The following is a 23396-nucleotide window of genomic DNA, read 5'->3' as shown; positions in this document are numbered from 1 at the left end:
TTTCCCGGGCGACAGGGCGGATGCCGCCATGGCGAGCGTACACGAGAGCCTCTACTTCAACCCGATGATGACGAATGGCGTGGTGCACGCCAACGTCTTCGGCATCAAGGACTGGGTCACTCCCTACAAGATGGCACTACTGGTGCTCCTGAGCGAGCTGGGTCGCGCCAGCTCGCAGCTCGGCCTACTAGAGCGGCGGCGGCTCAACCGGCTGCTGCTGCCGTTGTTGCAGGTCAGGACCGGGCCTGGCCCTGAGGGGGAGGGAGGGAGACCCCAAAAGGCCGCTTGCGTTGTGGCCCGTCGTGACATATCGCTGTCCTCCCCAGGGCCCTGACATGCCTCTGTCGCGACTGCGCAAGGCCATCGAGGAGTCCTGCCCGCAACTGGCGAGCTCCGTGCACATCAGGTGGGCGCAGGGACCGCGCCTCTTCCCCCTCAGGAAGCCGTTAAATCGGGTCCCTGCTATCAGGGGCGGGGTGATTTAGAGCTGCTGAGGACCAGACACTGGCCCCTGCTGTGTCCTTGTCGTGGGTGGGGAGGCACGAAGTCAGAGCGTGCTGGCATTCCGTGCTGCTGGAGATCAAGGAACTGCTTGGGTTGTTTGCTAATTCCTTCCCTTTTGTAGTTTCTGTATTCTGTGTGAAAAATGTTAAAATACCACCACTACAAACGAATATTTTTGTGAAAGATGATAAACTCATTATATACATGCTCCACATTATCGATATCATAGAATCATATTTGCTTGGATAGCTACGAAGAAGTGCTCTGAAATGTGTTAAATGTATAGTTTGTGAAATCAGAAGTTTTTGGAGCAAAAACACACTTCTTTTTCCTGGTTCTCAAAGTTCTGAAAGGCACACAAACCAAACGTTGAAACCAGTTTTAAAGTTTCTGTGATACAGGAGATCTGTTTTGATACTTGCTAATTCACTAAACAGCAACAGTTTTAAAAATCAGTCTATTTTGGCTTCCTAATAGTTTTGTTAAAAGAACACAAGTATCTTCTAGTAGTTCTCTTTGTTAAAAAATAGTTTAAAGGAAAAAAGAATCTGATTCATACTTGGCTTGTGGATTACTATTTAGTGTGTTTTTATTTGGCTTATGTGCATAAAAACCTTCTAGGCCTAATTAATTAGCTGCCGCTTGGTTTTATTTGTGTTTACTCCTCTATACATGAAATAAATATTTTATTTGATGCATATTATTAGTACCCTAAAAAAATGTGGTTTTCTTTCCCAATTTAGGTTAAAACTTATGGCAGAAGGAGAATTGAAAGATATGGAACAATTTTTTGATGACCTTTCAGATTCATTTACAGGGACAGAGCCAGAAGTTCATAAAACAAGTGTAGTAGGTAACTAATTGTTATTTCTAAGCTATATTTGATGTGATATCTATCATTGATATAATTCACTCAGAATAAAGCTTTGTTTTTCTCTTTGGAGAGGTGTAAAAATGCATTGTGTGATTTTTCTCTTGCTTTCATGTTTCATATTAACCAATATCTGCATATCATGTAGTTGTTACTGATCTTCACAACTTTTCACTGATCAGATAGTCTGTGAGATATGTCACTAATTCATACCAGATTTACGCCCTGCTAAACTGAATTGTATTAGTTGGTAGGTTGACATGAGATACAAATTAAATAATGTGATTTAAGCTTCTGATTTCCATAAGTCTCTTCTTTGAAACAGCAGCCCTGCAGACAGCTGTCATAACAGATGTTTTCCTTTGCAGGTCTGTTTCTGCGCCATATGATCTTGGCATACAATAAGCTTTCTTTCAGTCAGGTCTATAAACTTTACACTGCACTTCAGCAGTACTTCCAAAATGATGAGAAAAAATGTGAAATTGATAAAAATGATGAGGAACTGACAAATACAGAAGAAATGGAGGGGAAAATGGAGAAAGAAGAACTTGATGAACCTTTAAGGTGATACATTAATATTCCTCCTTCTTAAGAGAATTACTCTTATTTCGGATTACTTCTCTAAGTTTTAAGCTTTGTCCAGCTCAAGGTGCTGCTCCGTTAAACCTTCTAAACTCCACAAATGCTCATCTAGACCCTGTGCGTGTCCTATCATAACGACTTCAGCTGCAATGTTGTGATGGAGTGTGCTGTAATCCGGTATTTACTTTAAAGCCTCATAGGTGCAGTCAGAGTTGGGTCACCTCTGCGCTTCCTTGGTGCCACCGTGTGGTGACATTTGCAAATAGCACAGCTCTGCTCGGTGTCTCTTAGAAGATGGCAGTACCCTGCTCTTAGACTCACTTAGGAAATCGAGGTGCTGCTCACTGTTCCCTCCTGCACAGCCTACTGCTGAGTGATTCCTCTGGTTGTGTTAAAGCTATTGGAGAGGTCACTTCTGCTTCCAGCAAGGAAAGATTGCTCACTAGGGAAAAGTTAGGCTTAATGGTTTTTTGCATCTATTTACAACAAAAATGAGAAGCAGATATCAAGACTTTCCGCTCATTAAAGAGCTCCTCTAGTGTAAGAATAGTTCTAAAAGCATTTTATGTGTGTTTCAAATATACTTTCTAAATTGTCTTTATATAAGCTTGTGTTTGTGCTACAGTGTGAGTCAGTCAACAGCTTTTGGAGCCTGATGGGTGCTCTAGGTGCTGTATTCCGATGGAATAAACTTCTGCCTGTACTTGCAGAATGACTGTTTTCTGGAGTGTGGCCAAAGTGCCAATTCATGTTATTGTGGGTATCTGCAGAAGAAAGGATAACCAGAGCAAAGTCGTTTGAATATGTCAGCCCCAAATCTTCTGTCTGATGTTGTTTTTTGTGTTTTTTATGAGTAGCATTCATGCTGACTATGGTCTCTGCAGGTTGAAGATTACAAGTAAACCATGTGAAATTGGATTGCTGACTTCGATGCAGTAGTTTTTATTCTTTATTACATTTTTCTCCATTTAGTTCCCTTTCGTGCTTTGAGCTACAATATCTCATAAAACTTTAAAAAGCAAAAGTGTGGAGTGTCTTATAAAATGTATTTCCTTGTATTTTATTTCATTGCCTTTGTTTCTAACCAAAGTGCTTCTTCTCAGGGAAGAAGAGATGTCTTGCAGTGGGCCTCTTTCTCAGAAACAAGCAGAGTATTTTCTTTCTCAACAGGTATGTTAATTCTGAATAAAGCTGAGGAAATGACCCATAACATGAAGTTCACATTCAATGTTATCCATAGTGTCAGATGTGATGTTTTCTTAAATCTGTTAAAGATTTGTTGGTATCTTGCATGTAGTTGCTCAGTATGAGCACTTGGGGCTAGAAGTGTTTTATCTGGGCCTGTGCACCATATGATGATATTTCTTCTGAGAAGGTCACTTCTGACTGCTCACCTCAGGCTTGATGGCTGTGAAACGTGTGGCTTTGTTGATTATTTCAGCTGGTAAATGCAAAATGGAGCAGAATTACACACGAGCACAAGTGTCAGTAAATGCACTGCATGCTTATAGCTTTCTATGTAGTATGCCTATAATGTGTGTTCCATGGACACTTTAAAAGTTCAAAGTAACTTCTCAGCCCCATAAGGTTCTTGACTGTTAGAGGTTGTTGAATTCAGTAGTCTGATTATGACAAGGCTCCTGTAGCTCCCTGACCCTCAGTGTAACCAGTGTGGAGGCTGAACATGCTGCCTGTTACCCTGTTCTGCTCTCTGGCTGATGAGGAGGAAGGTCCATTAGTGTGAAATACATAAGCTTGCACTCTATCTCTCCCTCCCTCTCTCTTCATTCCACCATGAGCCTTGTTTGTTGGGTAACTGGCTCCTGCATTGTCTTGCTTCCAGTTGCCTCCAGCAGGAAGGCACAATACATAAAAATCCATCTCTTTGTTGACCCAAGGATCCCAATGTCTCTCTATTGGTTGACTTGAGACCTCCTGACTGGCCTGGACATCCTCCAGCTGCCTCATTCAGAGAAAGCTATCCAGCCCAGTTTTATGACTATTTCATAACTTGACTGTCAAACAGCTTTACCAACTTTCTGCCTAGTCCAGTTTGCTGGTCACCAGTAGTTGCCCACTGATGCATGCTCTCGCTTGCTGTGGTGGCTGACACCACAGACACTTGGGCCTGTGTGACTTGTGGTCCTCAATCCAGTTGCTGGCACCACAGGCACACAGGCCCCTGTGATCTAGCTCCAGTTGTTGGCACTTCAATGGCCATAAACACATGCAGAATAGGGGACCCTTATCCAAAAACTGAGTTAGAAATGGGGTTGAAGGAGAAGACAGGGCAGCCATCAGTGATCTGGTGCATGGTGTGGATTTGAACCGCAGTGCCATTGTGATACTGTGTTTTTCAGCTGGTGTGATTTCTGTAGAGTGTCTGTTACCAGTGTGTTTAATTTTCTCCCCTCCTAATTAGAATTTTCTGGAGAAATCTGAATGTTTAGGAGGGTTCTGAAATGTGAAGTCTCTTTATTGTTCAGTGATGCTTACTCTAGTGACTAGACTATAGTAATTTTTTATTAATTTCACTACTTGCCAAAGCAAGCTGTGGATTTGCTTTCATCTGGTGTCTTGGGTTTCTGTCTGGTTTTTATTTTTGTGAGGAGATCGATGTAATTCCAGTGAGTGATCTGTTGTATTAGTCCTTCAAAGAGAAACTTCGACAGAATTCTTGAAGTACCTTTAAACAGCCCTTTGAATAAACTTCTGTTGTGCTTGGTCTCTCTCTGATGTCTGGAAAGTGAAATAAAATACAATATAGTATAGGTAAAGCTGCCACTGTTTGAGCATCATAGTAGACAGAGCTGTTACAAAATCTTCTTTAGTGTTCTCTCTTAGCAGATAACAAACTGACAAGCGTGTATCAAAAGACATTTGTAATCCTCCAGTTTGAGTTACATAGCTTTTAGTTTTCAATTTTTATTCCAGGCTTCTCTATTAAAGAATGATGAAACAAAGGCTCTTACTCCAGCATCCTTACAAAAGGAATTGAACAATTTGTTAAAATTTAATCCAGACTTTGCTGAAGCAGTAAGTATCTTTTTTCTTCATCTGGAAAATGGCTGTAAAAGGATTTCTTGTATCTGGGATGGGATTATTGGGGAGTAATTTATTCCGTATTGAAAAATAAGGAGATGATAAAAATGTGAGCAAGGTGCATGTAAATACTTAGTATTTCAGAGTGAAACTCCTGAAGGTAGAGAAACCTTAATTAAGCTTAGTACTTAACCACATGTCTAGATTTATGCACGGATATAATCCTCTTAATTTTGGTGGCACTGTGTGAGTGTGTTCTCATCAAACTAAATCTAAAACTTAGTTCTTTTTACACACATTTTCTAAGAACCTCAGGCCTTGTACTCCTGTAATTTAAAAATCAGTATTAAGTGCAATATCTGTTGATGTTACTTACTTATGTTCACTTTTGCTGCTTAATAGCAGTTTTTACTGAAAGCAGTGGACAGCTCCCCCTGAGAGCTGGTTCCAGACCTGGCTGGAGCATTTGCTTTTTCCTGAACAGCTTTGTGCAAGTTCTGTGAGTTCCCAATCATCTTTTTCCTTGCTACCCTATGAAGATAGATCCTTGGAAGGGATAACCCTTCTCAGAATACAGGAACAGGCTGCCCAGAGAGGTTGTGGAGTCTCTGGAGACATTCAAAAGGTGCCTGGACATGTTCCTGTGTGACCTACTCTAGGTGATCCTGCTCTGGCAGGAAGGTTGGACTTGCGTGATCTTTGAAGCCCCTTCCAGCCCCTAACATTCTGTGATTCTGTGATAGCAGGGGCTGGAATTCACAGCTGTAGAAGTTCTTTCCAGCGTTCTGGTTGTCTGACATACAGGATTGTCCTGCCCATGTCTCAATGCCAAGAGGAAAATAAATAGTTTTAGCATTTTCTATCTGCACAGTATTTGGAAATGGTGCTCACACTTCTGAGTACCTTCCTGAGTGTAAATACAGTGGGAGTGATGCCTCCATTCCCAATCTGTCTTAGCACATAAATACAGGGATTCCACCTGTGTAGAGGCCTCAGACTGGGTGGGATCATTCTGACAGCAAAATATTGGCCTATGGGACACCATTTGGAAGATTCTGTTATGGAAAACAACCCATTTTACCCAAGATTTACAGAAATTCTGCACAGGTAGTGTCAGTATCACTGCAGCTTGTCATCAAGCACTTTGTTTTAATAGTTCTGTATACTTAAATCTGGTTTTGCTTCATTTTTTTTTTTTTTTAGCACTATTTAAGCTACTTAAATAGTCTCAGAGTGCAAGATGTCTTCAGCTCAACACACAGCCTGCTGCATTATTTTGACCGCTTGATTCTCACTGGAGCAGAAAGCAAAAGCAATGGGGATGAAGGTTACGGTCGGAGCCTGAGATACGCAGCTCTGAACCTGGCTGCCCTGCACTGTCGCTTTGGTCATTAGTAAGTTAGTACCTTGTATCCCACAACTCAAACCCATCTTGTTGTGTCTCCTAAGTGCTGACAGACCTTTTTGTTCATTCCGAAACTCAGTCCAGGAAGAGAAGGGACTTTCTCTGCTTTGATAACCACTACAGTTGGGTTGGAATTTTCTTGGAATCTTGATCTGTTTTGTTTGGTATTTATTTGGTTTCCATAATAACTGAGCCATCTACAGCAGGGTAAGAGTTGACATTTGTCTATGTCCAACTGCAATGGTTTCCTGGGTATTTAAGTTCTCAATTGCTACATTTCCATGACCTCAGAAAGGTCAGTGGACATGAATGCCTATTTTTAGTCATATTCTCAAGAAAATGTGGTTGGTTTTCTATTACACTCAAATCAATGGGAGCTTATGATAAATTTAAAAAAACAAACAAAATACAAACCCAACCATCTGAGCTTTTTTATTTTAAAATGCCACAGAGAGGGAGTTATTTTATTGATAAAGCTGATTTACCCATCTCCATACATGGTTTGCATTTATTGACTGCTGCCTGGATTCATTGTGTAAAAGGCCTGGAGATGGGATCCTTCCATCTGCAAAATTGAGAGCAACATTTTCTACACAGGCAGACATTTAATGTTGTCCCTGTTCAAACAATTGGCACGTACATTGGCATGTACAGGGTCTGAAAGCCCACTTAGGGGCTAAGTTGTGTTTTTATAGTGGCTCCTAGATGCTGCCTTACTTATTATCCCGAAGACCAGAATATATCACTGGAGTGCTAGGAGGAGAATAGAGGCTTTCTCAGCAGTCTATTAAATCAGAGTTCTCTTCTGAATGCAATATGCATAATTTAGATCAATATCCCTCTCTACTGTAATGCTGTATTTTAAGCATTGTGGGAACACTAATACGTTCTCCCTTTTTGTTTGCTGATAGCCAACAGGCTGAGCTTGCGCTCCAGGAAGCCATCCGAATTGCACAGGAGTCTAATGACCATGTTTGCTTGCAGCACTGCCTGGTGAGAGAGTGGGGTTGAAATGGAGGTTAAGTCACCTGTGTTTGTGTTATTATGGAATCATTTTGGTTGGAAAAGATCTTTATGATCGTCAAGTCCAACCAGATCTGGGGCTAAACCATGTTCCTCAGCATCACATCTCTGCCCCTTTTAAACACCTCCAAGGCTGAGGGTTCAACCACCTCCCTGTGAATCGTACTCCAGTGTTTGAGAACCCTTTCAGTGAAGAAGTTTCTTCTATTATCCAGCCTAAACCTTTACTGGTGCAAACTGAGGCCATTTCATCTCATCCTGTCACTTGTTAACAGAGAGAAAAGGGCCTTATCCAAGCCTTCTCTCAGGAACTGCTGCAGAACTGCTCTTACAGTCGTATCTCGTCAAATGCATCAGTAATTTAAAGATGACTGTCCAGCAGTGGAGTGATGTTGCTTCTGGCAGATGGGTTACTCAGAGCAACAAACTAGGGAGATCATGGGTGGGTTTGTTACAGCTGAGAACTGTTTTCTTAGACAGTTGTGACCCCAGAGTTCTGAGATCTCGTGTGTCAGTGTGAGCTGAAATTCCCCCCCACACCAACAATAACCAGTCTAGCTCAGTCTGGAAAGCAAATGAGAGCTGTATTTATCAAGCAGATCTACAATCTATGATGAAATGCAATGAATATGTACAAATATACAAAATTCACAACATTTGCAAATATATACAATCAACAGAAAAGCACAACCAAGCTCCCTTTGCTTCCCCACAGAGGGGACCTTTCCCAAGGGGCCTCTCTCCCAGGGGCCTCCTCCCCTCAGATCCCCCTGGCGGAAAGCAGAGTTAGCTAAAAGCAAAGAGGCTGTTAACTTAGCTCGCCAAGGTCAGCGTGTTATCTCCATCCAGAAGAGAAGAAAAAGCAGCAGCCAGACAGCCCAGCAAGTAAGCGAACTCCCCACTCCGACTGCAGACTGCCCCACTTTGTTTTGAGTAGTAGTTCTTAAACATTTCTATCTATCCAATGGAAGTGTTTAGAACAATCATTATTTTGCTTTCTTACACCCAGTAGTGACTTATTTACATTATTTAGCTTTCTCTGCGTGAACTTTGCAAAGAAAAGATAAAAAGACAGTTTCAAACCATCACGTCTCAGCACTAGTTGAAGTTTAGTCTGATATGTTTTAAAGAGATAAAGTATTTCATAAACTTCCTCTGTACTGTCTGTTGGATCCTTAAAAGACTAAGCCTGCTTTTGAGCAAAACAAAGTGAGGAGGGAAAGACTTAGATTTCTCTCTATTTAATTCTGTTAATATTATTGTTACAGTGAATTTGTGTCAGTAGTATCAGACTCCGCAGATACTGCTGCCCCCAGTTAATTGTGCAGTGGGGTTTCCATGCATTACTCTGAACCTCCAGTGCTGACTGCTGTCCAGCCACTGTCCAAGCCTAGCTGCGCTTCTGATATATTTTCCCATGCAGCATTTGTTTCCTTAGTATCACTTTAATTCAGAAGAGTGGTTTGTATTTTGAGTGAGTTTTTGTGCATTCTGTGCAAAAAGAGAAGTTAAAAGTGCTGCAGCCATTAACTATTGGCAATAAGATTGTAACTTTGTTTCTTTCTTTTCTTGCTAGAGCTGGTTGTACATCCTGGAGCAAAAGATATTTGATAGTTGTGTCCTGCTGGAGCACTCTGTGAACAAATCTTTACATTTTGGTTTGCCAGTGAGTCCATTTCACTTATCCTTAACTTTGTGTGCAACAAGAGGGTTTGGGGTTTTGTGGTTGGTCTGTTCAAAACATGCAACTAAATTTAAACAAGTCTATTTCAATTCTCCAAAATCTGTCTTTAATTATGATTTTGACTCTTCATATTAACAAACCAGAGTTCAGTTCGTTTAATGCCAGTGCATTATTTCAAGGCTCACTGTTTTTCTTCCTAACTTGTTTATTTTTCAGACACCATTTCAGCCTTAGGCCTATAGCAAAATCTTCTGGTTCTTGAGGGAGGTTCTTTTGCCTCCACCTTCCCTGAAACTCACTACTGATGCCTCTGGCAAGGCTTTGAAACATGTTTACTTGTAGGGCTCCTGCGAAATCTTGTGAGGCAGCCCTCCTTTTAGCTAGTTTTGTGCCCTGAATTTGTTGCCTTGATAATGCTCAGTTTAGTTCTGTCTTCCCTGAGTTGTTCTCTCTTTATTAAGAGAATTTTTCTAAAAGGAACTGCTGTTATTGGGAAGTGAGGGCAGACATAGCTGCTTGGTGGGGAAGGTAGGTGGAAGGCTCTGTGTTTTCATGGCTGTTTCTTTGTTGGAGAAATTGAAGTACAAGTCCTGTCATCCTCTTTAAGACTTCTGTGTGGGGGAGTGGAAATTACCTTTCACATCTAACAAAATGGCATTCACATATGTGTGGGTGTGCATATGTGGGTATTTAAAGAAGTGCCTGGAGCAGTGTTCCTTTGTCTGTGCTGAATAATATCACCTCCATTTGTTTTTTTCTTTTTTTTTTCTTAGCTTAGAACTCTTGCTCTGGTGTAATTTGCAAAGCATCAGTGTAAAAGCCATGTACTCCATCGTCTTTCAACGCTGTTGGTATGTTTTTCTTCCTTTTTTGCAGTACCTTGCATCTCTGGGAATACAGTCCTTGGTTCAGCAAAGAGCTTTTGCAGGAAAGGCTGCCAACAAACTAATGGATGCCTTAAAAGACTCTGATCTGCTGCACTGGAAACACAGCTTGTCAGAGCTTATTGACATCAGTATAGCACAGAAGACTGCCATTTGGAGATTATACGGCCGCAGGTATTCTGTTCCTTGGGTTAGCTCACTGTACTTGTTAGCACATAATGCATTTAGAGTTGTTTATATAGGTGTAACAAGTGATTCTGTCTCTCCAATGCACTAAAATAAAGCAATCAGGCTGTGATTCAGTACAGGCTGAGTGCAGATACTTCCATTCTCTTGTGTTCCTTTAAAACTCCTACTGGAGAAGAGACTGTTTCCATTTAGAGGTGGCAAATAGTACATAAATTTTCCCTCTGCCCCCATTTTCAAGCATCTCTGCGCTTAGACTGTGTGCAGTATTCACTACGTAGTCCTTGATGTGCCTGCATAGTCCAGAGTTCCTGAATAGCAGATGCTTTGCAAATTTTCATTCTCCCCCAGGCCCCTGCCTTATCAGAACATGTAGGCTGTTGTCATAACCAGACCATAGGTTAAAAATGGTTGTTTGTTACTTGAAAGCTAAAAGATGTTTCTCTTGCACAAGCACCATGGCACTTCAACAAGCCCAAACATTGCTGAGCATGAACAGTCTGGAGGCTGTGAGCGTGGGCGTTCAGCAGAATAACACCGAGTCCTTCGCCGTGGTGTTGTGTCACCTGGCTGAGCTACATGCAGAGCAGGTGAGGTTTATGGCTGGTTGCACAGATGTAGGAGGCCATGTGGGTGTTATTGACAAAGCAAGTGAGACTCGACTCATGTTTTGTTCTGCCTTCAATGTCTGCGTTGGGGGCAAAGAAAATGCAGGTTTGGCTTGTCAGGTTCTTCCCCTGAGGGCTATGTTGAAATTGAGGGGAGTGGAGCTTGCCTCAGTGTATGTTAGAGTGTGCGTTCTGTGTTACAGGGGTACTTTGCAGCTGCTTCTGAAATACTGAAACATCTAAAGGAACGATTCCCTCCCAACAGTCAGCATGCACAGGTAGAATATTTATCATTTAGTTTGCAAGTTATGTAACTGTCACACAATAGAATCTTAATTCCACTGCATCTGAGTTCTTCCCTCTGTATGCCTTAGGCTATATGTTTGCTAAATTCACTCGTGACCTCACAGGAAGCTGTGCAGCTAAAGCTTGTCTACAAAAGCAGGAAAAGATATGTTTTAAGACTGGTGAGATCTCACCATGACCTCCAAAGGAAAACGGTTTAGATAGAAATATCATTGACAGAAGAATGTAAAACTCCTTGAGCACATACAGGAATTAAATGCTCAGCATTGATTTGGAGCTTCAAAGTTCTATTTAATTAGTGCTACTTACTTTGATATATTACAGTCCAGAAATAACAGAATAGACTGATTTCTGCATGACTTTTGGAAACACATTAACACAATGAGTTTGTAGGACAGCATTCCTGTTCCAGGTTCTCCTAAATAGAATTTGGTCCTTCTCTTTTCACTACAAAGTAAGCCTAATGCTTCAGAATGTTAGTAAGGATTTTTTAAAAAGAGATTTTTAATTAAAATGCAGTCCAGTAGGTGAGCAGATGACGCCAAGTTGGGAGCAGAAGGGCTCTGCAGAGGGACCTTGACCGGCTGGACAGATGGGCCAAGTCCAACAGGATGGCATTCAACAAGTCCAAGTGCCGGGTACTGCACTTCGGCCACAACAACCCCATGCAGAGCTACAGGCTGGGGTCAGAGTGGCTGGAGAGCAGCCAGACAGAAAGGGACCTGGGGGTACTGATTGACAGCAGCTGAACATGAACCAGCAGTGTGCCCAGGTGGCCAAGAGAGCCAATGGCATCCTGGCCTGCATCAGGCATAGTGTGGCCAGATGGAGCAGGGAGGTCATTGTACCCCTGTACACAGCACTGGTTAGGCCACACCTTGAGTACTGTGTCCAGTTTTGGGCCCCTCAATTTAAGAAGGACATTGAGATACTTAAACGTGTCCAGAGAAGGGCAACAAGGCTGGTGAGAGGCCTTGAACACAAACCCTATGAGGAGAGGCTGAGGGAGCTGGGATTGTTTAGCCTGGAGAGGAGGAGGCTCAGGGGAGACCTCATTGCTGTCTACAACTACCTGAAGGGAGGTTGTAGCCAGGAGGGGGTTGGTCTCTTCTCCCAGGCAACCAGCACCAGAACAAGAGGACACAGTCTCAAGCTGCACCAGGGGAGGTTTAGGCTGGAGTTGAGGAGAAAGTTCTTTACGGAGAGAGTTGTTAGACATTGGAATGTGCTGCCCAGGGAGATGGTTGAGTCACCATCCCTGGAGGTGTTCAAGAGGGGATTGGATGTGGCACATGGTGACATGGTTTAGTAGTCATGAGGTCTTGGGTGACAAGTTGGACTTGATGATCCTTGAGGTCTTTTCCAACCTTACTGATTCTGTGATTCTGTGAAACATTAATGCAGACCTGAGCATTTCCACCGAAGACAGTAATGTAGTAAATACACAGTAACTGGACAGTGGAGTTACCTGTGTCTAGACATAAATATCCACAGGGGAAAATAAAAAGTAAATTATAACTAAAAAAATGAGTAGGCACAGCTTCTAAAACTTGTTCCTGGATATTTTTTGTTTAGCTTTGGATGCTGTTTGATCAGAAAATACAGTTTGAGAGAGCCATGAATGATGGCAGATACCATATAGCAGATTCCCTTGTATCAGGAATTACTGCACTTAATAGCATTGAAGGTGTATACAGGTAAGAAACCATGAATCTGCATACAAGTGTCCCATGAAGGTAATGAAAAATAGCAAAATGACTGCTGGCAGTCACGGGTACTTATGTGTTCTTCCCTTTCCAGAACTAATGACGGCTGTGTTGTCTGACCTCGAGTGCTTATTCCATTAGAGTCTGTCCTGCAGTAATAATTTCTGGCTATATCTTTGGACATTTTAAGAACCAGAATGGCACCGTTGAAGTTGGTGTTATTCTTGAGCTGTAGATCTGTTGTGAGAACACAAAGTACTTCTTCAAAATCTGCCATGGAAACTGTGCTCAAACCTAAGCACCAAGCAGAGTTTTATGTGAAGTACTGACAGGTCTCAGGTCTGCTCTGAGTTTGGGTATCTTCATGTGTGCTGGTTTCCACATCCACAATATGGGTCAATGTGATTTTTCTATCACTTTAGTGGGCTCTTGTTTCTAAATTAGAATGACATGTTATAAATAGGTAGGGTTAAAACTCGTTAGGTGATGAGTGTACACACCAACTTACTGTTAATTTTGATTTTTTTCATTGAGGCAAAACACCTAAAACCAACCAGTGCCAGTTAGCCAGCAACCATATTTGAGCTGTGGGACATGATGCTTGTCCTTCTGGAATGGGACTGCTTGTGATTCCCCTGATCTTTAAATATTCCACTCAGTGTCTGGTTTCAGGGTGTTCAAACACATTCCCTACTGCTGTGTGTTTGTTTCTTATTTCCATATCCTCCTTCTTTCCCTGTTGCTCCACTTGTCAACTTGTCCTTGTCAACTCAAGTCAGTTTTAGCTACTTTACTACATACCTGATTTTCTTACAAATAATTACTTGTGCTTTCTGGCTTGCCTGCTCTCCTGCTTCTGCTGCCTGTTTGGCCTTTGGTTCTGGCAATCTCTGTGTTTCTATCTAAAGCTGTTTGAAGAGTTTGATCCTTTCGGCCTGTGAGTTATCCAACTGGAATGGGAGATGCCCATTTTACCCCCTGCCCATGTGTATGGCATGTGTACACTTTGTCAGAGTGTCATTCTGCACTTACAAGCAGCAGAGGTCAGAGAACAGAGATCGATTTTACTGTGCTCTGAAGAGCAGAATTGTATTTAAAATACAAAAATATGACCAGTGATGTTTTCTTTCTACCATGGCAGAAAAGCCATTGTGTTGAAAGCCCAAAATCAAATGTCAGAGGCACACAAACTTCTGCAGAAATTGTTGATCCACTGCCAAAAAATCAAGAACACTGAGATGGTGATTAGGTAAGAATGTTTCATTTTCAGACTGCTAGAACCACTTTGCAGTGATTAGAATCAGCCTTTTCAATTTGTCTGTGTTCAGAATTCTCTAATCTTCAGATTACCTACTGTGATTTGGAGACTGCAAGGTAATTTCATTTATTAATCACGGTATGGAGGAGTCCTCAAAATACTGTGGAATTGAAAGCTGTTATGTAGATTTGCACACATTGCAAACCTTTAACATGGAAATTACAAGGTAGTAAACTTATTTTTAGCTTCCACGAAGACTTAGGGAAGAAGGAAACACTGCATCCAGAATAACTAGGAAATAGGATTGTTTGTGTAGTTGTACCTTTGTACTAAACAGAGTAGTTACAGTGTTAGTTGATCTGTTGTGTGTCAGTGGCATCTCCTGTTAAGGGCACAGTTGAAGTTTATTGTATATGCAGTGATCTAATTCCTAATAAAATCAATACTGTATGGATGGAATAATTGGGAAACAAGTGGATGTTTTCCATCAAAAGAAAAGGTTTGTAATGCTTTCCCCCTGTTCTGGTCAGTGTGCTGCTGTCGATAGCAGAGCTCTACTGGAGGTCGTCCTGCCACACCATAGCTCTGCCTGTCCTGCTGCAGGCTCTTGCCCTCTCTCGAGAATACAGCCTGCAGTACTTGGCTTCTGAAACTGTGCTCAACTTGGCTTTCTCCCAGGTACCTCTGATTTGTATTTTCACAGGGCTGGAAGGTAACATTTGTTCTGGGGATCTGGACATCATTTTTACTCCTGTGAGATTTAAGAACACAACCTTCTTGGAATTAAAGTATCGATTCCAAGGAGGTATATTCTAAGTGTAAGATCTTTTGAGGAAATTAATAAAAGTTGAGATTCATGTGTAGTTATGGCATATAATTAAGCAGACAAACATATATTGGCCCTGCCTTAATTTCTTCAGTTGTTAATTTTTTTCTCCTAGTATTTTGTCTTCCTGGTAGCACAGTTTGGTACGTGAATTAGAAATAGTGCTCGTGCTGGGGTTCAGTTTTATTGTTTATTCTGAGCTGGCAGAGCTGACTGCAGTGGAGGAGCCATGTCTAATCATTGCAGAGAGCAGTTCAGCTCTACTAAAGAGGTTTGCTTTAAAAGAAGATTGTGGGGGGAAAAAAACAGTACATCCTGGTCTGTAACACATCACATTAGAAACAGATGTGCCTTGTGTTGGTCTTCCCTGAAGAAGCTGCTCTAGCCAGTGGATTCCAGTATTGACCACCAAGTATTTCTCTTTCAGCTGATTCTTGGCATTCCTGAACAAGCCCTGAACATTCTGCACATGGCAATAGAACCTGTCTTGGCCCATGGAGCTGTCCTGGACAAAGGCTGTGCCATGTTCTTGGTGGCCAAATGTCAGGTGGCTTCTGCAGCTTCCTACACTCCAGAGAAGAAGGTTGAAGGTAGTGCGAAGAGTAATTCTCCTCTTCACTGAAACTGTGCTCAGAGGCTTTGGAGTGCAGACCAGTGTCTGTATCAGAGTCCTGCTCCACAGTCACTCTTAAAAAGAGTTTAAATCATACAGTCAAATGTGTTACCTAGTTATGGGATGGCAAAATGAATTTGGAATTATTCAACAGATGCAGAGTTTATAATGGAATCTTGTTTATCTACATACTTTCACCCCCGTATTTTGCAGCACAGGCTAAATAACAAAGTAGCTGAAAGATCATGTCGCTAAGATACAAATTGTTTTGAAAAGCTGAGGAATTTATAAGTGGGCTCCTCAGAACTGAGCTCTGTTGCTTGGATTTGTTATTGTGATGTTATCTTAAATATGCCTGTCCCTCTTTTCTCTACAGCTTTGGAGTCTGCTATCCTGAATCTCAATGAAGCCAAGACTTACTTTGCCAAAGTGGACTGCAAGGAGCAGCTCAGAGACGTTCTCTACTTCCAAGCACGGCTGTTCCACACCCTGGGCAAAACCCAGGAGAGGAACAAATGTGCCATGTTGTTCCGTCAGTTGCACCAGGATCTGCCAGCACATGGTGTCCCCTTAATCAACGCCTTCAAGTGATGCCTTGAAAGATGAGATTTGTTTGTTTTCCTGGGGTTTTTTACAAATGTCTTTTTATTCAGTTATTCATGTTTCAAAGTAGCTGCCAATAAATTGTGGCCTTGCACTGAACAAACTTGGGGGTTTGGTTGTAGTGACTTAAGGGGAAACATCAATTTCACTGCTACTCTATACTTGAAATGAAGAATTGAATGGGAGGGGGAAGAAACTACTCTCTTGACTGCATTATAAGCACACTGAGGGGAGTAGCACAGTCACGATGAAATGAGATCTTAGCAGTTCTTAGCAGTGACGTTTTCAGAATCAATGCTTCCTTTATGAGCACAACACAAAATAATGGAAAATGTAGACCCAAGCGTCTTTCTTCTCTGTTTAAGTGGTATAGAGTCTTGTTTAAAATGTGTCCTTACCTTTAACCTGTCTACAGTGGCTGTTTACTCTATAGAAACAGATGGTGCTGGCAGAAGGGAACAAACCAGGATCCAGTTGGAGAGCTCTAATGGTGCAAAGTCCTGGCATTGTTGTTACATTTGTCCTGGTGCAAAGAGCAGCTGAGGAGAGGAACGAGTGCTGAACAGAAGCCCAGCTCAGCTGAGATGTCGTTATGGTACCTGTTCTCCCACTGCCTAGGCTTAACCTTCTCTGGTTTTGTGGGGCAATAAAAAGGTCACAGCTCACTCAACATCTGATATGCTGTGGCCTTTGACTCCTAGGAATTAGATCCTCGGTTTAGAAGAACATTTCAGATGGGATGTGGAATTTCAAGTCAGGGGGTTGCAATTTGTGATTGTAAACCCGTAGTGGGTGAACCTTAGGGATGGGGGTGCCAGTCCTTTCACCTTGTGACTGTATGGAAGCTCCACATCTTTAGTGTGAACACTTGGAGATACCTGGCCAGGAAGCTCTAGATTAGACTGTGGCATTTTTAGCAATGAGAAAGGAAGACCAGACCTAAACCTGGCACTGCTGGAGCCCTGCCAGGAAAGGCAGGAAGAAAGAAGCTCTAAGATGTAGTTGAAACGAGGGTAGTCCAGTCCTTTGCTGGTTTACACATCCCATTAATTAGTGTTGGCAGATAATCACTGCCTTGATTTTAAAACAGCAGCAGGAATTCTAACAGTAGAGAGTAACCCAGCTTTGTGGGAACACTGGGTTTTGGTGGCTTAGCCCTTCTCAGCCACATTTTAACCCATGTTAAAATGATGTTCACTCCATAAGGCATTTGGAGTACCTGCTCTTAGAGTGAGTGCAGGGTTTATACCTGATTTCTAGGGTGACTTTCAAGATCATGGACAATACAGCAGGGTTTATCTATTTTAGCTCACGTGGAAGAATAGCTCTGCTCTGGGGAGCCCGACAAGGGCAAAGTGGTGCCCACAAATGCATCTTGAAGTGAAATGAGGAAGAGGATTGGCACCAGCCACAGCATTTGCATCTGCTCAAGGTTGAAGCTGTTGCTTGCTGAAGAGTTGCTCAGGAAACAGCAGGTGAGCTCAGTGCAGGAAGAGGGATTGATGGGAAGGTACTCAGTATGAAATCCCAAATAACAAAGCAAGGAAGATGTTTGCGAAGGGCTGCTGCCGGCTGGGGAGTTGAAGGCCGTACCCATGCAGCAGCGTTGCCTCTGTCCTGGCACTGCAGAGCTGTAACCTGAGCAGGAGCTGTGCTGAGTGGTGGCAATGGCCTGGCTGTGGCCACTGGGGCATCTCCAAAGTGCTGGTGCCTAAATTCCCCTTCAGATGTTGATTCCAGGATCTGATGATTCCAGGAGCGCTGAGCAGCTGCAGGGAAACAGATGCAGGTAACCCAGTTTGGACCCAGTCAGGGCATCATGAAATCGTTTTGGTTAGAGACGACCTTTAATATCATGGAGTGCAATCATTCCATGCTGGAAAGTGTGTTTGTACAAGGGCAGAGGGGAGGAAGCCCCGGCTGAGCTGCGGGTGATGTCCCTCTGGGACGGGGAGGGGTGCCCGCAGTGGGGCCGCATCCCGGTGCGGGAGGTGGCGGAGCAGGACCGGCCGTGGCACCAAGACAGCATCCCGCGGTGCGCAGCGAGGTGAGGCGGGGCCGCGCAACCTGCGGCCGGAGGGGAAAAAAAAGATTGAAAACAAAACAAAGCCCCAAACAAAAGAACCCGCCCCAAATAACCGCCACGGGCAAAGGGGGGGGGGGGTGGCAGGATGCGGCTGCCCGGGGGAAAACCTCCCCTTCCCCGGGGCGGAGCGGGCCTCCCTCCATCCCTCCCTTCTTCCATCCCACCGTCTCTTTACTTCCCTCCCTCCTTCCCTCGCTGCCGCCGCCGGAGCGGAACCGAAAGCGAAGGCGGCGCCGGGCGGCCGCGCTCCGGCCCCGCAGGTGGCTCCGAGGGCTGCGGGTACCGGTCCCTCCTCTCGGCGGAGCGGCGCGTCCCGCCAGGTCGGTGGCTGCGGGGCCGGGCGGGAGAGGCCGGGAGGGCTTGGCCAGGGGATGCGCCCGAGGCTGCGGAGACAAAGCCGCGCCCGGAGGGACCGGCGTGGGCGGCCGGGACCGGGCCGGGGATGCCCTGCGAGCAGAAAAAGGCATCTCCGTCAAACGGGGCTTTCCCGCGGGGCTCGCACCGGCTTGTGCAGGTATTTTGGTGGCGGGCGGGGAGGGGAAGGAGGGTCGGTGCTGCAGCCCCGGAGAGCTCCGCTGTGGTCGCCCGGGCCCGGCCGGTTTCCCGCTGCCGCCCGCCTTCGGCTGCCTGCCAACCCCGTGTGCCGCCGGTACCCGAGGGGCTGGGAGCATCCCATGCTTAGGGAGACGACAAGGTGGTGTCTGTCCCCATAGCATCGGGCATCCCACCCGCCCTTAGCTGCCCACCAGCCCTGTGTGCTGCGGGTACCCGAGTGGCCTGGAGCGTCCTTGGCATAGAGAGGTGACAGGGTGGTGGCTGTCCCCATGACATCAGGCGCCCTGCAGACCCCATGAGGCTCCTGCCCAGGGAGGTCAGGGCTCAGAACAGGGGCACTGGAGAGAGTTAAGCCATAGGGCTGGGAAAGAAAGAGGGGTTTTAAGGTCGGGGTAAGAGGCCAGGAGAAGACAAGAGGGGACAGAGTTGGTGGAACAACTCTATGTGGGACGGGTCTCATTTAGAGAAGCCACAGGTTGGGTTGGTGCAAGTGACCGAGTGCAGTAAAGAGGTGGGACAACAGCCCTGAGTTCATGTGCACGGCATGGAGCACCAGGAGCGTGAAAGTAACAGTAAAGATCAAAAGCAGCGGTGGTATGACTGCAGGAAGCTGGGATGGAGTTGTGGGCTTTGCAACACTACAGAAGCAGAAACCATCGCTAAGGATAAGGCTAGGTTGTCCTTAGTGCCAAGGGAAACATGCTTTGGAGGGGTGTGTGGTGGTTGTGGCCACTGGAGCTGTCTTCTAACCTCCACTTCCTTTCCTGGGAGAAGAGCCCCATCCTTCTCCTGGCCCCTCTCCATGAGCACTTGGTTTTGGGAATACCAGCCAACAAAACCCAAGAGCCCATCCCGGAGAGCACTGTGAGGGGTGTTTGATCCACCAGCGTGTTCTGGGCAAGGCAGCTGTGTTCAGATTGGGGAGGTAATTTGCAGGAGGCTTTGCTTTCAGCTCAGCCTTAACGTATCTTAAGTGGTGTTCACAGAGTGCAGAGTCGCTCTCTTTTCCTCTCTTGTGGGTGTTGCAGGCTAGGGTGGTTCTTTCTAGGAGAGCCAGGAGCCTCTTGGCAGCACTGAACAATGCGATGGTTATGCCCTGAGCTCGTCCTGGCTCAGTGCCATGGCTGGAGCTTACCCTCTTGTTTTGGGATGCCCATTTCAATTAGGCACTATAATCAAGATTATAAAATATCTTGGTAAAGGTGTTTGCTGACTCCTAAAACCTGCCACTGTGTTTTGTGCCATGGCAATGCTACCAACCCTGCTTTGCGTTTTTCCCCGGTTCTTTCACCCTCTGTGCTGGATGGGCCAGGCAATGCAGAAGGCTCTTCCATTTGCCCCCAAGGATGAAGAAAAGCTTTGCTGTTGAGGCACAGGGACCTGACATAGGTGGGCAGTGGTGCCTGTTTCAAGTATTTTGTTGTTTTGGGTGTCCTCTGACTTCCAGAGAAGCTGCTGAGAGATTTATTTCCATTCAAAGTCCAACAGGGATGCATATGATCTTTGTATACTACAGTGACTAATATATTTCTGGCAAGGTCTGCGCTCACCCGTAGGAAGGGAAACTGTGATCGATGCCCCCATTGCTGCGGATGACACTACTCTTGGCACTGGCACTTCCACCACTGACAGTGACCAGAGAAAGCAAACTAGCTACTGGACTCCACCCAGGAAGGTCTCATGTGCTAGCCCCAGTTAACTTTTAACTGCAGACCTTTGGTGGTAGCAGGGGAAGCATCCTCTGCCAGTGAAATCCACTTTGGTTTGGGTGGTTTGTGTTCAGTTTTGCTATTGAACAGGTTTTTTGCAGTACATGAGCTGACCCTCGTGGAAGGATGGATGGAGGTGTCGGTGCCAGAGCTGCCACTAAGTCTTAATACCGTGGAAAGGTCTGACCCTGACACTGTGTCTGGCCTTGCTGGAGGAAAGTGCGTGGGTTGGGGAAGGCAAGCATGTAGCAGCCAATGGGGCCAGGGACACCATCCCAGCACCTGCCCTGTGCCTGGGTAGGGAAACAGCTCCAGGGAGGGAAGGACGGGGCGATGCATCCGCACACTCTAGTTTAAATCTCTGCAGGCAGTTCTGCTGCGAGATGTCGTCCTCTGTGCCCCCTGAAATCCATCAGCGTGTTACCAGAGGTAGCTGCATCCCACCAGGGATCAGACGCTTACAGCACAGCTAGGGCAGGAGGAGGGGGCTGTAAAAAATCACTTCACCCTCACAGGGGCTGATTTCACTCCTGCTGGTTTCTGCTAAAGCCACGTGGACGCTGAGTGAGAAGCAGAGCTGCTGCCAGGGTTTCACAGACCTCTTTTTATTTTAATATTCCTCTCCTTGCTGAATTAGATGAGAAACTGATTGCTTCAGTAATCCTTCCACAGCCGCTATGGGTTATGTATGGATTGCAGCCAAAAGCTGTGCCGATAAATCATTCCTATACACCAGGCTGTTATATTTCCTGGGGATTTTGTGGGCATGTGCTGCTTGCTTTTACATAAGGATCTGCTGGAGTTCATACCAGAACAGGCTGCTTTTCCCTGGGCAAGGACCTGGGCGTGTTGGTGAAGCCAAAGCCCTCAGGCTGTATTTCCCCTCTTTGGGTTTATTTCCTCCATTCCAGCTATTTTGGTCTTCCCTCTGGCTGGGAATATGGCTGTTCTCCTCCTCCTCCTCAGCCCCACCATGTGCTTGTCAAGGAGAACTGGCTGTGTTGTTAGTGGTTATCCCACATCCCATGGGGCTGTGTCCAACAGTGAGATCCTACTTTTGGGTTTCTCTTGGGGAAGGTATCATCTCACAGGGCAAGTTCTGCAAAACCCCTCTCTCAGCCCCTTTGTACACATACCAAGGGAGAAATCCCTCTGATTTTCCACCCTGGCAGGTGTTACAATGACTTTTGGCCTGTTTGCAGAGCCCAGGGAAGCCAGCTCAAATTAATCAGCTCTGAGATGTTTATCCCAGTCAAGCCAATTAACTCCCACCAGCCAGGGCACATTCAGCTCTCAAGTGTGGCTGAGACTTCAACTCAATTTTCCTCTAGCCCAGCAAAGTTTGGCATGAACATTGCAATTCCAATGCAGGCAATGTTCTGGGGGCAGGACAGGATGCTTGGCCATGCCGTGCCACCACTGGGAACTAGTGCTGTGGCTAACGATGCTCCTGGGTTGGCTTCATCTTGGAGCCACCACTATCACCTGCCTTTTTTGGTGTGGGCACCAGCTCACAGTTAGGGTACAGGGCACAGCGTTCAGGATCAACTCTGGCTTCAGGGGACAGCTATTTATATGTGCCTGCTGGCAGGGTGCCCAAAGCAAGCCAGGGAAATGGCAACAGGCCTTAGGATGCATCCCTGTGGGTTTGAGATGAATGGGGCAGGGGGGCTGCCTGTTTATGTTAATCTATTTTGGAAGCACATTAAAACATGCTGCAGTGGTCAGGAGCAGCACTCGGGGGGATGCCTGAGACACAGAGGCCCAATTTGGCTTGGCTGGTAACTCCTGGTTCTGCTGCCCAGCAAAGCCCCGGCCGGGAGCAGCTTCAGCCCCACGAAAGGCAGCGTTTCTGAAATAGTTTGTCCTTGTTGCTGTTCGTCAGCTTATTTATAGCCTTCACATCCCGGCGCTTTGCTGTGCCTCGGAGCAGCAAGCGGCGCTGGGCCGGCGTTAGCGCTGGGCTGATCCTGCTCAGGCAGAAAGAACCCCTCTGGTTTATAGATTGGTCTTGAAACCGGAAATTAGGCCGTTGTGAAACCTCGAGGAAATGGGGAGATGATTTGATTTCTGTACTTGACCCCTAATTTCTGCTGGGCTCATTCCCAGACGTTCTGCTGCGGGTGCGTTAAGGAAACTTCAATGGAGGTGAGCAGAGCTAATTATAACTGTCCGCCTCGTTGAGGTGTGGGAACCTGCAGAAAAAAGACCTCAAACCTTCTTTCTTTGGGGCTGTTTGGTTTCAGATTTTTTTTTTTCTGCACTTGCTTCTGCAGCAGCTTCTTAACCTAGAAATTAAAACCATCACCAGCATCATGACAGGGAAGAGTGATCGATGGTTTACAGCCAGCCAAACTAACTAACCAAACATCAAACTGCTGCATGCACCTGGCATGTGTGAATTAAGTTTTCTCCCCTTATTGGTTATTGTTTAAATATATATATATAATTTATGGTTGCTAACAGAATTGTTTTCTTGTTTCTCTCTAGGTTCAGGATCCTAATTTTTGCACAGAAAGCCGTAATGAACCTGGGGTGAGGAGAAGTCGCTGATAATGATGGGCCGTGGGAGGAGGCAGTGAGCTGAGGGTGCTAATACTGCACCCCATGATTGGTAAGTGGGTCCCTGTGCTCCTAAACTGCGTTGTTCAGGGGGTGTTTGGCAGAGATACACCCACTCTATAACATTCCCCTTTTGAGTATTCCAGCTGGTGAGGTGGCAAGTTTAGCCTCACACCACAGCAGTTCAAACAGCTCCACACTGCAGTGCTGGTCTCTTCTGGATGGTGCTGATTGAATTGGATATAATTTCTAATAATTGCTAATTTTTCCCATTCCTCCTCCTTCCCAGAAAATGGGCCACCTGAAGTTTTTCTTTGCCAGTGGTGTGATGCCAGCCCATACCCTTTTGGGGTATTTCCATATCAGAGATGATGAGGTTGTTA

At 45.1% G+C, this 23396-nt stretch overlaps 1 protein-coding gene across 2 annotated transcripts; it reads left to right on the top strand.

Moving 5' to 3' along the window:
- The first annotated feature begins 28 nt into the window (after positions 1-28).
- On the top strand, positions 29-16114 carry ANAPC5 (anaphase promoting complex subunit 5). 2 transcript variants are annotated; one of them, XM_054392716.1, is made up of 17 exons: positions 29-232; positions 327-406; positions 1248-1357; positions 1744-1939; positions 3061-3127; positions 4892-4993; positions 6203-6393; positions 7316-7397; positions 9004-9093; positions 10024-10169; positions 10636-10771; positions 10993-11067; positions 12671-12792; positions 13943-14050; positions 14590-14737; positions 15313-15475; positions 15875-16114. In XM_054392716.1, the coding sequence occupies exons 1-17, from the start codon at positions 29-31 to the stop codon at positions 16087-16089; spliced, it is 2235 nt and encodes a 744-aa protein (XP_054248691.1). In that variant the 3' UTR covers positions 16090-16114. The 2 variants fall into 2 exon arrangements, with proteins under 2 accessions (XP_054248691.1, XP_054248690.1); XM_054392715.1 differs by having other exon boundaries at positions 9988-10169.
- The last annotated feature ends 7282 nt before the right edge of the window (positions 16115-23396 follow it).

This window comes from Indicator indicator, chromosome 26 (assembly GCF_027791375.1).
Source record: "Indicator indicator isolate 239-I01 chromosome 26, UM_Iind_1.1, whole genome shotgun sequence".
Lineage (NCBI taxonomy): Eukaryota > Metazoa > Chordata > Aves > Piciformes > Indicatoridae > Indicator > Indicator indicator.
Note: the sequence above shows the minus strand (reverse complement) of the source record. Positions and strands in the feature narration are given on the sequence as shown.

What these genes read in the sequence shown, in the direction of transcription:
- ANAPC5 (XM_054392715.1), top strand. Translation starts at nt 29, where the DNA reads ATGGCGAGCGTACACGAGAGCCTCTACTTCAACCCGATGATGACGAAT. An exon ending in CACTGTCGCTTTGGTCATTA is followed by an intron (nt 6,394 to 7,315) that starts GTAAGTTAGTAC and finishes GTTTGCTGATAG; the next exon opens with CCAACAGGCTGAGCTTGCGC. An exon ending in AACACTGAGATGGTGATTAG is followed by an intron (nt 14,051 to 14,589) that starts GTAAGAATGTTT and finishes TGTTCTGGTCAG; the next exon opens with TGTGCTGCTGTCGATAGCAG.